The sequence below is a fragment of the Camelina sativa genome, chromosome 12, assembly GCF_000633955.1.
Source record: "Camelina sativa cultivar DH55 chromosome 12, Cs, whole genome shotgun sequence".
Classification (NCBI taxonomy): Eukaryota; Viridiplantae; Streptophyta; class Magnoliopsida; order Brassicales; family Brassicaceae; genus Camelina; species Camelina sativa.
Genome location: NC_025696.1, coordinates 13,629,777 through 13,642,902, shown reverse-complemented (window position 1 = coordinate 13,642,902; position 13,126 = coordinate 13,629,777). Strand labels below are relative to the sequence as shown.

Below are 13,126 nucleotides of genomic sequence, written 5' to 3'. Positions count from 1 at the left end.
TGTAAGATGCAAGTGCGAGTTCAAAAATCAAAACGGTCAGTCTATCAGCTTTAGTTTCTGCCTTGGGGGATGGAACGAGTCATGTGGATCATCTTGCCATGAACCACGAAAACTTGGATCTGACCATGTGTTTATCAGTTATAACAAGTGTAATGTGCCAATCTTCGAATGGATGGAAAAGAGTAATGACGGCAATAGATGTCATCTCACTAGTGCCTCATTTGAATTCTACCTTACGGATGAAACTGAAAGGAAAGTAGAATACTGCAAGGTGATAAGGTGTGGTATGAATTTGTTATATGCTCCAGATGAAAATGACCGTGGTTTCCAGGGAATACGGGTTACAGACACTGTTGAGCGTATATCTAGCGAGGCTGTTGTGACCATTCGAGGTCAGTCCCACTCACGGATTGAAGAAAAAAATGGTAAAATAATAGATGAAATCCTGGATGTGAGTATTACATCCATAGTTAGAGGTCCCGGGACTTGAATAGAAAACGAAAGGTATGAGTAACCGAGTTTCAATTTTTTGCTTCCTGGCTAAAGACCTTTGGGTTTAGAAAAGTTTATGTCTGAGCTCTGAACAACAATGGGAATATGCTAACGATGATTTTGTGAGAGGTAAACTTGAGCTTACTGTTGAGATTGAAATCAGGAGATTGGAAAGTTTTTTCACAGGAAAACAAACCTATTACGTTTCAAGGAATTCCACCAGAAGTGCGTCCCCGGAGATGATGATAGCTTTTTTATGGGATGCTATGGAGAAGGACAAAGCTTTAGCAAAGGATCTATCAAAACTCACTTTATGAATCATCACTCTAGCTTGTTCTTTTATATATCTTTATCCTTGGACAGACTTATAGTATGTTGTTGTCTCAGTTTTGTCAAATCCCTTTGTGGCACTGCGTAATGATGTTATCATCAAAATGTAAATTAAACCACAGAACAACAAAAGACAAGAAAAGAAAAACAGTTTCGGTCTATAATAAATTTGAAATGATTTAACCGCCCATTGGGAACATAATGACTAGACAGCATATGACATAGGCGGGTAAGGCTGAGCTCCAGCAATGTAACCTTGGTTGGCTTGGGCGTCGTAACATTGGTTGGCTTGTGGTGTGGTCGGGTAAGCGGTTGGCATTGTCGATCCACCGCCGACTTTAGTGATACCTTGCTGACGACCCATGTAGAAACATCCTACACAACCGCTGATGCATAGGATGATAGGAACACCAAGAATATGAACAATGGTAGCGAGAAATACACAAGGATCATCGCTTACAATCTCTGGATTTTAACTAAACCAATGTTATGAATTTATATGGGAATGTTTCTGCAAAATGCATGGTATTGACTTTTTTTTTTTTAAGGAAATGCAAGAAACATAAACTATAGCAATGATGGGCATATCATGTGTTCTATAATTATATGATACTAGTACAGACTACAGAGTAAGGGAATTTGTGTATCAAAAGTCAGATGGTCACATGAAATTTGAACAGAATTAATTATTATGTTTAACTGATAAATGCCGTTTTAATATGAATTTATGGAGTCTTAGAAATGTAAAGACTAAAGAGATTAATTTTCTCACATAGAAACAAATCAAGTCAAAGCAATCAAGTTTATTGAGTTAGGTACTGTTGTATTATTATTATTTTTAAGTATTGTATGGTTGGTCATATGTTTTGGCTAGCAAAACAGAGTTGACTTGTCATCTATACCACTACTGTTAGATACAATTCCAAAAGCATTTGTAAACTAAAGCCACCCTGGGCGTTCGGTATAAACCGAATAAACCGAACCGGACAACCCGAAATTTTCGGTTATCGGGACAAACCGAAGAGAGTAAGTTAAACCGATCGGCGCAATTGTTTTGGGTAATCGGATTTCGGTTCGGTTCGGTTCGGTAATCGGACTGATCGGTTTATTAAAATCTGCAGACATATATAAGCCTAACCCTATACCATTAACCCTAATTTTCTTTCTCTTCTGCTTCACCTCTGCCTCCTGCGATTCCGAGAGAGAAATATCAATTCATCTCTTCTATTTCTTAAGGGTAAGCTCTTCTTCTTGGTAATTAATTGATTGATTCTAGGTTTGATTCTTTGCTCTGTAACCTCTTCCTATTTATTGATAATTTCATATCCGATTTGGAGAACTCTATGGTTTGAGTTTCAACTTTCAAATCAGAGATTATCCATTAATCTTCTGGATTTTTTACTTTGTTGTGTTTGTGTTCTTGTCGTTGTAAGTGCTAAATAGATACATCCATCCTTTATTAAACTTTTTAATTTTCGTTGTTATGAGATCGAAATTGTTGTTTTTTGCTGTTTGATGATTTTAGTTATACTGGTTGATGTAGTTGATTTTCGTGATGGTAGGGAAAAAAATGCATGCCCAAGAACTGTCCATCTTTGCCGTCTCAGCTCAGCTCGCCGTCATAGATCGCCGCTGCACATTATCCTTTTTGGAAAACCCTAATGGATATGTCCATTTAGACTTGTAACTATTGGACTTGTTTTCAGATTGATTTAGTTTGTTTTGGGCCGGGTATATGAGGTCCATTGTTATTTTGGTGGGTTGTAAACTTTTTTTTTTGTAAATTTAGTCCATTATCTTAACTTTTTTTGTTTATTCGGTTAGAATTAACCGAATTAGAAAAAATTCGGTTTAAATTCGGAACTGATTTAAAATCTAATAACCGACCCGAACAAACCGAGTACCGATTGACCCGAACCGAATTCAATTTCGGTTCAATTCGGCAGAATTTTTTAAAAACCGAATTTTCTCTAAACCGAACAAACCGACCCGAATAACCCGAACCCGCCGAACGCCCAGGGCGAAACTAAAGAATACAAGAACAAACACGATGGAGTCATTCACAACTCCTTCAACTTAAGGAAACATTGAAAAATAGTACGTGAACTAGTACTCTAGTAGTGTTGAAGACCAATTCTAATAAAAAGATGCGAATGAAGCACACTCTTATCACAGAATTGAGATCGAAAAAGAGATCAAAGTGTGGTTGTGTTTCCCACTGTTATGCAAAAATTTACATTAAAAAAAAAAAAAAAGCCAAAAAGGAAAAATTTACATAAAAAAAAAAAAAAAAAGCCAAAAAGGATCTCTCTTTGTGTCTCAAACTCTCAAGTCTCAATCTCTCTGATTTGTATTTTTTTCTCTCTGTAAAAAAGTTGAGACCTTTACTTTAGTCACTCGCATTTCCTAAATTACCCTCGTCACCACTTACACTCTCTCTCTCTCTCCTCCCTATGGCCACCACCGTCGCGATTCTGCGATCACTCCGCCGCCGTGAACTCTACGCATCTTCCGTCTCTGCCTTTAAATTCTTCGTAAGCATTGATCCTTAAAGCTCGTTCCTTTCGTGGGTATCTTTATTAGCTTGAGATTGGACTTTTTTTTTTTATCTCGCCTTTTCGTTTATTGCAGAGCTCTGCTAGCGCCGGAGGGAGGACGACGGAGCTCAAATTACATGGAGTCAAAGATATCATCGCCGTTGCTTCCGGTAAAGGCGGAGTTGGAAAGTCTTCGACAGCTGGTACATTAAAACCTTACTCAATTTTATGTCTTTCCTTTAACTTTGGTCTTCTGATTTAAAATGCTAATGTGAGAAGTTTGGGGGGTTGATGTATATAGTTAACTTAGCTGTTGCATTGGCCAACAAATGTGAACTGAAGATTGGGTTGCTTGATGCGGATGTATACGGACCATCTGTTCCAATCATGATGAAAATCAATCAAAAGCCTCAAGTTAACCAAGGTAGATAAGATATGTAGACACATACCTCTAGCAACAGAATTAGCATTTTCTCACTTTACTGTACTCTGTATTTGAAGATATGAAGATGATTCCAGTTGAGAACTATGGAGTTAAATGCATGTCAATGGGACTTCTTGTTGAAAAAGATGCTCCCCTTGTGTGGAGAGGTCCTATGGTCTGTTTCTTTTTACATCCTTTTTGGAGTTTATAATGCGCACTAAAAGCTATAGTTCAGTAAGCAAGCTTTGTGGTATTGTTACAGGTGATGAGTGCTCTTGCTAAGATGACAAGAGGAGTTGATTGGGGGAACCTTGATATTCTTGTTGTTGATATGCCTCCTGGAACCGGTGATGCTCAAATTTCCATATCTCAAAACCTGAAACTCTCAGGTATATATATACAGACCTCATTGTAGCATATCCTAAGTGTGTTAGATAAGACAAGCTGTGTAGTTATCAGAGTGGGATTATGTTTCCAGGTGCTGTAATTGTATCAACTCCACAAGATGTTGCGCTTGCTGATGCCAATCGAGGAATCGCCATGTTTGACAAAGTTAGAGTACCTGTACGGCCATCTTCTTTGTGATCTTTGCCCTGCTTGGAAACATATACATTTCGATCTAGCTGTTTAACCTTTCTGCATTTTTCTGCTAGATCTTGGGACTTGTGGAGAACATGAGTTGCTTTGTTTGTCCTCACTGTAACGAACCTTCTTTCATATTTGGGAAAGAAGGAGCACGCCGCACTGCTGCTAAAAAGGGTTTGAAACTTATCGGCGAGGTAAATAATCTAAGCCAGAAACAATTTGTTTTTGCGGTTTTCAATTCTTTTAAGACCCTTGTTGATTCTCTGTATGTGACCTCACGTTAAATACTATTTGGTTGCCTATATAGATTCCACTGGAAATGACGATCAGAGAAGGTTCTGATGAAGGTGTTCCTGTGGTTGTTTCTTCACCGGGTTCTATAGTATCAAAAGCTTATGAAAATCTAGCTCAAAACGTGGTGAAAGGACTCAAGGAGCTAAGAGATAATCCAGAGAATGAGATTCAGATGAAGCTAAATGTTCCACATTCCAGCGGCTCATCATAGAGCAAGCCATGCGAACAAGAGGCTAATATATAACCCGAGTGTGTTTTGCTGCTTCACCTTCTCAGATGATTTTACTAAAGAGAATGTTTGCAAACAGAAGAATCTATTTGCAGAGGACAAAGCATATGAACCATATGAATCAGCATTACAATTTGTTGAGGCTTTTTTTTTTGTTAGATAGGAAGATGACGAATCTGAATAAGACATGTAGAGATCACTTTATAGTTATGTCAAGATTTTGAAAGAAGAATATAACGTTCATTTTTTTTTTTTTTTGAGTAAAGAAGACATGTTGAGATCACCAGATTACCCCTTCATTGTCTTCTTCTTCATGGCCATACCATTCTGCGTCTATGTGATACTCATTGTACGAAAGAGAATGCTTGCAAATTGCAACGAGAAGAATGTATTTGCAGAAGACAAAAGCAATAGAGCCAGTCACTGTTTATTAATCATGTGAATCAGCAGATTAATATGGTGACTTTCATTTATTAGATAGGAAAATGATGGAATCAAATAAAGAGATGTAGAGATCACTATAGACTTAAAAAAAACAAATGTTTCTGAGTAAGACATGTAGAGAAGACATCACTTCACAACATAAGATGAGATCACCAAATAATCCCTTCATCTTCTTCTTCAACTTCATCTTCAAATTCAAGATCTTCATTACCATAGCATTCTTCATCTCCTCTATATGCATCTTCATTACTGTAATCCTCACCCCAGGCTGGTTCTTCTTCTTCAGAGCCTTGAGATTTCAATAGACTTTCTTCACTGCTTTGATTTGGATATTCCACTTGGTCACCAACACCGACTGATTTCTCTAGATTATCCCTCTTTGGAGAGTTGTCCTACAAATATATGAATACACATAAGAGACTCGGTAGAGAAACAAGAGGCCTATTGTATCAACATGAAGCTGATATCTCTTCAACTTTCGATTCTATGAATGCAACACGGCATTATACATACTTGTTAGAAATAGGGGTAAACTTACATCACCAAATAGCTTATCCAAGGCATCGTAATTGATTTCCAAACTCGGTCTCTGCATGAAATAAGACAAGAAAATTTATGTCAGACGATACATCTAACTACAGATGAAAAATAAGGAAGATCCAAAGAAATAAAGCGCAATATATATAAACATTGTTTCAGAGAGAGAGAGCTGAAGGAATGGTAGCACCGACCTTTGAATTTTCAGTTTCTACATTGCTTGCGGTTGTAGTTGCAGAAGGTTTCTTACTAAGAGCAGTCTTATTAGCAGGATCCTTCTTTTTCTCATTGGTGACTTTCCTCCTCTTTCCCTGATAATCAATAAAATGAATGATCATTAACAAGAACGTCAATGAGAAAGCATGTAAGTAACAAACAATATGAAGTTCACTTAACAGAAATTAAGAAGATCAAAGACAAGTTAAGAGCAAAAACCTTTTGGTATTCAGGGTTCATCAATTCCCATGCTCTCTTCTTCAAAATGAATTCTTCTTTATTACTTAGATAACCAGCAACCTGATGAGCAGCAATAACCATCAAAATCAGGGTACAGAAAAATTGATATATAAAATCTAACATTATAGAATAGAGCAGAATGTAAAAACGGAAGACAAACACAAGAAAATAGGTTTGACTAGGTTACACGGTTGGAATTTAAGTGAAACTAATTAACACGTGATGGACTTACATGTGAACAAAATGCTGGTTCGCCACAATCCAGGAACAAGTGTTGAGTTTACAGAGACTAAAACCATAGACGGGATTCAAATCAGATAAAATTCAACAGGAACAAAACTATATCCTCCTTACGAAGGGTAGATAGATGCTAAAGATTAATGGAATACATGTGTAGAAATTTGTGAGAGCTACAATAAGCATCAATTAATCATTAAGGTAGAAGACATTTTACCTCAGCATCACTGATATCAGATAAGTCCCCTTTGTTGCGGCACACTTTGATGTTTCTAGCAACTGAATCAGATACTAAACCTCGACTAATAAGTTTAACCGGTGTAACATCTTGCGAGGATAATTTTACTGATTTCCCAACCTGAAATTGACATACAAACATGGTTACTATGCAAAGCTTCAGATTTCTACAAATCAAACAAGGAATCTATAGTTTTGTCATTCCAGGCAATATCAATACCACAAAGAGACCAATATATGTCAAAAGAACCATGCTTTGATCAAAATACAAGATAGTTTCTACTGGCTTTTTTCCTATCTAGATCACAGAGCCACAGACAATTCAATTAAAAACAATAGTAGTTTCGGACAAAAGATCACAAAAGCCCTAGAATTTAATCGAGAATCAGATCAAACCCCGAGTAAGAAAGGAGAAAAATTTACCATCTTCACGAACCCAATTTTGCAAAGATCGATCGCCGGTGAGAATTTGGGTTCAAATATATAACACGCCGCTGATATGAAAACGAGATCGGAGAAGCTTATTTATAATTTTTTTTATTTCCCTTTTAATTCTGGATTTACACGTGTCTTACTCGTATTGGTTTATAGGTTTTGTCAAGTAAGCACAGACTCTTTTATTTTATTTCCTTTTTTAATCCTCTGATTATCAAAATCTTTGACTTTTGCCTCCCAACATAAATTCTTAGAAACGAGCGGAGCGGAGTTGTGTGAACTGCTGCTTTGCTTGCTCGCTCGCTCGCTCTTCCCATTCTTTGGTTCCTCGCTGCTCTAAGGCTTAGGGTTCTTCGTTTACGCGTTTCTTTCTCTCGTTGTTTGCGTTTGTTTTAGGTACAGTATCGATCTTTTCATCTGCTGAATCCGAATTTGAGGCTTTTGCTACGCAATTTTTGTTTTATTTTCATTTATGGGTCATGGGTACATGCATCGTTTCATGAATTTTTAAACCATTTTGTCTCTGTTTCTTTTGAAACCAATTTGACCATTTGTAACGCGTTTGTTTTCAAAGTTGAAGTCTTTAACAACAACAATCTAAAAGCATCACAATTTTACTCTGTTATCTTTTTTTCAGAAATTTTGTAATAGTCGAAAGACTAAGATCATCACTGTTTACATAACAAATGGATGAAGCATTGGATTTGGATGAAGCACTGGATTTGGATGAGAATGCTTCTGGAAATGACAGCGATGTTTCGTCAGTCGCGAGCAATCGTTATGATGAAGAGATTATCCCTTGGTTTTTTACAAGAGAAGATATCGAAACAGCCTCACCTTCGAGGCGAGATGGTATTGATTTGAATATGGAAAATAGCCTACGCAACTCTTACTGTGCCTTTTTGGATAATCTCGGCCGAAGATTGGAACTGTAAGTTTCTTTTTGCCTTACCTGTGTTAAGTTCACCAGCTTAGGATCCTTTTGACATATATGTTTTGGTCTGTTATATATTCTATAATGTGATGTACTGCAGTCAATTTGGGGCATTGATACTCTAAAGTTAGTTCAATTTTAGTATGTGATTTGTACACCCTTGTATCTTGGTATGTTTATTAACATGAATCTTAAGAGTTAAAAAGCCATTAATGGTATACTTACTTCCAAGTTGTCTTCACTATGCATAGCTCTATCTTAATGTAACAAGCTTATCAGGTTTTGGTTCCTTTGATGAATGTGGGCTGATATAAGTTTCTCAATGCAGTCCCCAGGTAACGATAGCCACTGCTACAGTATTCTGTCACCGATTCTTCATTCGTCAATCGCACGCCAAGAATGACAGATGGGTGAGTTTAGTTGGGTGGACAAAATGGTTACTAAGGAAATATATGTCTTTTAGTCTCTGTTGTTTCGAGTGGCTATGAGTCTACTAGCCTATACCTGTCTGTCTGATGATTTAAAACATCCTGGCTTCTTGAGATTCCTCTATAGATATCCATCTCTGTGTCATCATCTTTGCTAGCTCTCTGTTTCTTCTGGTTTGGATAGATGTGCATGGTTAATAAATTTGGTCTTGTTTTACGATGATGTATTTTTCTAGAGCAGTAAGAACAACTAGATTGGTACTTATGCCTTTGCCTGTTATATTTGCTCTCCAGACAATTGCAACAGTCTGCATGCTCCTAGCTGGGAAGGTTCTGGAAACTCCAGTGGCTTTAAAAGACGTTATTATTGCCTCTTATGAGATTATACACAAGAAGGATCTTTCGGATGCTCAGAAAAAGGTTTTTTTTTTTCATTCATAATACCGATCTTACAACTCTCCTTGTCCATTTCTTCTTTGTTGTTTACTTTACTAGGTTTTTGAAAAGATTTATTCTTTCCTTTCTTTTGCACATAAATGTTGTTTCACTTTTGCAGGAAGTATATGAGCAACAGAAAGAGCTTGTAATAAGTGGAGAGGAGCTTGTTCTTTATACATTAAACTTTGATCTCTATATTAGTCTCCCTTATAGACCTCTTGTCGAAGCAATTATGAGGTTTACGGTTGACGATGCTAAGACCGATCTTGCCCAACTTGCATGGAATCTTGTCAACGATTGGTATGCTTAAAAATGTTACTTGAAAGCTTTTTGAATTCTAATGGTTCTCTATACGCCTTGTGCTTTTCCTTCTTCATACAATCATGAGTCCCTTGCAGTCGGCGGACGACTCTCTGCCTGCAGTATAAGCCTGATCACATAGCGGCTGGTACTCTTTTCCTTGCTGCTGAGCTCCTAAAAATGGACTTACAATCATATGGAGAGGTCTTGTGTCAAGATTTTGATATCCCAGCTTGTCAATTAGAGGGTATGTGTATCTTTTTTCTTAAAAATTTATGAGTTTGATGGCTCTAAACCTTGTTGTTGCGGTTTATTTATCATTTGCGTTTTCAGATATTCGAGGCCAAATACATGAAATTTATGAGAGAATTCCTACATCTCAAGAAAGCAAAGCTGAAAGTAGTGGTGGTGTAGCTGTAGTGCATCAACCTTTATCCAGAGATATGGCTTCCACAGATAAGTGTCCAAGTTCTGATATCGAAGTTGGCTCATCGAAAGTCAATCTAAGCCAGAGCGATGATCGAGATGACCATTCTGTTCATACAATAATTGTTGAGACAAGTGATAATGCTGCGGTCAGCCAATTGGAGAAAGACTTGCAAGTGCTTCAAGAGGAGGTGGATTATGCTAAACAAGAGAAAGATAAGAAGTCCTTTGACAAAGATATACAGAAGAGGGATTTGATGGATGAGAAGGACTTGAGTAAAAGAGAAGCAGAAGAAGAGGATAGCATTACGAGAAGACAAAGCTTGATGAACCCTGATGACAACAGGAGTGTGGAACACAGTGAGCTTCTAGATGCAAACCACTCAGGTGTTGATGGCTGATGCCTCTCTCTGATGAATGACAGTGATATATGAAAGAATTGAAGATGGTGAAATATTGGTATAGATTTTCAGCTGACAAGAACTGGGTTTTGGAGAGACGACTATTGGGAAGAGCTTATAAGTAAAAGAGTTTTGGAGAGACAATTTATTTTATGTTTTCTCCAAAAGAAAAGACGATGGTTTTGGTTTCAAGATTTTTGGTAGATCATCAGGACTTTAAAAATCTTGTCTCTGTCCACTAGTTTTAACCCTAGGAATCTGTAAATAATAAATGCATGTACAAAGTTTCTTTTTTTTGCCTTATATGTTAAACTCCAATAACTATGAAATCAAACTGAACTTAGAAATAGAATATCTGAAGATGAATAAGAAGTAAAAATAATTTGAAAATTAAGGAATTTACCTGTTATCTCGTTGAATCATATAAATAAAAAAGAATCGAAAGTTGCCTATATAATTTATAAATTCATAACAGGATTTAGCAATATTATTATTATTTGACTTTCAGTGACTTCATTTTATTTCCATACAGAAAAAAAGAAAAAATTGAAAAAGTAAAAATCGTGTAGGGTACGCTTCTTGTCTTTTGGAGTCATACTTAAGTCTCACAACACATAAGTCTTTTCATTTTCCCATTTCTTGCTCTGCTTCTTACTTTGTCTCGCTGTGTCCTTACCAAAGGTATGATAAAATTTGCATTGCATGAATCCCTACTACATTTACTTGTGCCTTAGCAATGTTTTTTGTTTTTGTTAACTGTTTTATGTTGAATGGTCTTGTCATGAGGATCTTGTTGTTCTGTTTTCTTTTGAATTTCGATTATCGAATTAGGTGTTTAGCAGCAAACCTCTAATTTAGATTCCATCTGTAACAAAAAGTACTATTTAATTTCTGGTTAAACCATTTTCGTTAAACATTGAACTCGGTACTTTTATGTTTTTTTACCAAAACAACTCTTATATGTATGGAAACATTCCTCTTAACCTCTCCCCTGATTATTACAGTGAGCTCCCCAAACATGGANAACCAGTTGAAAGTAAGCAGGCTTCAGCTCAAAGTCATTCCTCTGGAATGGTGGAGGAACAATTGCATACCGGTTCTCATACATAAGATCAGCCCGGTTGTAGTCAGCAATGGTCCTAATCAAGTCCCGGTTCTGCTCCTGTCGTCGAACTGGGTTCTATACGTGGTTGGCAGCTCCACGTCCGTCTGCAGGAAGGGGGTATCGATCGATACCCTCTTGTTGGTGTCGATCGACACCGTCGACACCATCAGTTGGTTCGTCGACAACAACAATTTCAGCAATCACATTGCCCTCAACATCAATCTTTTGGCCCTGCTCATTGCGCAAGTGGCCCTCTTGATCCCTCAAAGCACCATCCTCATCTCGCATCAGAATGATAGTATTAACCATCTTTAGAGATTTGGCTGCCTTTCTGTTCTCACGCTCAAGTTTTCCTAACTCTTGGTTTGACAAATTCACAGTAGGACCAGACTTGTTGCTCCTTGTGTGAGGTCTAGGAGGCATGCACCTGAAACACCAAAGAGAAGAAAAACAAAAACGTGTAAGTAGAAAATAAAAAGAAAAATTTAGACAAAATCTAAAACTCAAATCTAATGGTAGATCAAAAGAGTCCCCGGCAACGGCGCCAAAATTTGATATGCTCAAATTAACCCTAGAGCTACTCTCTCAAATTAAGAGATCAATGCAGTACTTAGGGGTCGAATTCCACAGAGACTCAAGATCACACACAATGGATTATAGAGTTTTATAATTATGCTAAACAAATTGATTTAAATAAAGAAAAGCAATGCAAAATATTAAATAAAAGCTGTTGTAAATTCAGAAGATCAAAAAGCTAGGCCTAGGGAATTTCTCAGGAAATTATGAAATATTAAATCAATCAATAAATTAGGATTCAAACAATTAAGAACAGATCTAGAACTCTAAACACTTTTGTAAATTAAATCAGTTCTCACTGCAAATAATATCTAAATTTAAAACCAGAAAATCCAAATCTCTTTGTAAAATTCTAGGTTAAAAATCAGCAATAAAATCAGGTTTAGATTGTTCACAAAATTATTAAATCAAATCTCTTTGCAAGAAATAATTTTGCTCATCAAAAGGTTTTATCAGGAAAATCAATTATATTCTCATATCAATTTATTTTCCTAGGATATTAATTCTAGATGGCCAATCAAGGATTAAAATGAAGAACAACCTAAGATGAAGATCTAGATAGATAATGAATCCTAAATAATCAGATCTAATAATTCATAAAATCCCTGTGAAAAACCCTAAACCTAACAAACAAATTACTCAGACATAATTATTGAAGAACAAAACATCTTTCTGAATAATAAGCAATTGAGATTAAAAGAATAAAGGGAGTTCAAGAAATTCTTTTCTCAAAGCAAATCTCTCTCTCTCCAAAGCTCTCAAAAATCTCTCAGGGTTGCAGAAAAAATAAAACTTTATAGAATAAAAACTTAAGGGTTTGGAAAACCTAAAAACTATATATATATGTCCTAAAACACGTCAGGGACTTATGTTGCAATTATGGAAAACTTTGGGGCAGATTTGTAAAACTTCCAAAACTTGGGTCTTGAGTCGGCAGAGAGAGGTGTCGATTGATGCCATATAGGTGTCGATCGATGCCCTTGTCTTNAAAACCTGTAAAGACTCAAAAACAATCTAGAAACAAATGAAAAGACACTAAAAGACTCCTTATATCATGGTTAAAAACCATAAAAACCATGATATATCAACTCCCCCAGACTTAGCCTTTGCTTGCCCTCAAGCAAAACATAAGCTTAGACATATGAAAGAGGTTTGAAAACAGTGAACTCACTCATTTGCAGATTATTCTTATTCACACTCTTCATTTACCTGACTCAAGAAATTATTTCTTATACTCAACCATGATAAGCATCAACATTCCTTACTCAAATCCCACAATCC

General features: G+C 36.5%; 3 protein-coding genes and 1 long non-coding RNA gene across 4 annotated transcripts; 3 read left to right on the top strand and 1 right to left on the bottom strand.

Annotated features, from left to right (window-relative positions):
* Positions 1,985-2,685, top strand: LOC109128107. The gene is made up of 2 exons (XR_002034566.1): positions 1,985-2,059; positions 2,385-2,685. It is a non-coding gene; the product is annotated as an uncharacterized LOC109128107 (long non-coding RNA).
* LOC104731614 (iron-sulfur protein NUBPL-like) lies at positions 3,155-5,142 on the top strand. Its single transcript, XM_010451036.2, has 8 exons — positions 3,155-3,356; positions 3,454-3,562; positions 3,661-3,783; positions 3,861-3,958; positions 4,046-4,172; positions 4,262-4,347; positions 4,437-4,562; positions 4,676-5,142. The coding sequence occupies exons 1-8, from the start codon at positions 3,276-3,278 to the stop codon at positions 4,871-4,873; spliced, it is 948 nt and encodes a 315-aa protein (XP_010449338.1). The 5' UTR covers positions 3,155-3,275; the 3' UTR covers positions 4,874-5,142.
* LOC104731613 lies at positions 5,339-7,291 on the bottom strand. Its single transcript, XM_010451035.1, has 6 exons — positions 7,226-7,291; positions 6,783-6,923; positions 6,308-6,388; positions 6,067-6,183; positions 5,874-5,924; positions 5,339-5,727 (listed from the first exon to the last, which is right to left on the bottom strand). The coding sequence occupies exons 1-6, from the start codon at positions 7,226-7,228 to the stop codon at positions 5,485-5,487; spliced, it is 636 nt and encodes a 211-aa protein (XP_010449337.1). The 5' UTR covers positions 7,229-7,291; the 3' UTR covers positions 5,339-5,484.
* LOC104731611 (cyclin-T1-2-like) lies at positions 7,494-10,468 on the top strand. Its single transcript, XM_010451034.1, has 7 exons — positions 7,494-7,633; positions 7,875-8,168; positions 8,500-8,581; positions 8,894-9,019; positions 9,156-9,337; positions 9,436-9,584; positions 9,671-10,468. The coding sequence occupies exons 2-7, from the start codon at positions 7,924-7,926 to the stop codon at positions 10,162-10,164; spliced, it is 1,278 nt and encodes a 425-aa protein (XP_010449336.1). The 5' UTR covers positions 7,494-7,633; positions 7,875-7,923; the 3' UTR covers positions 10,165-10,468.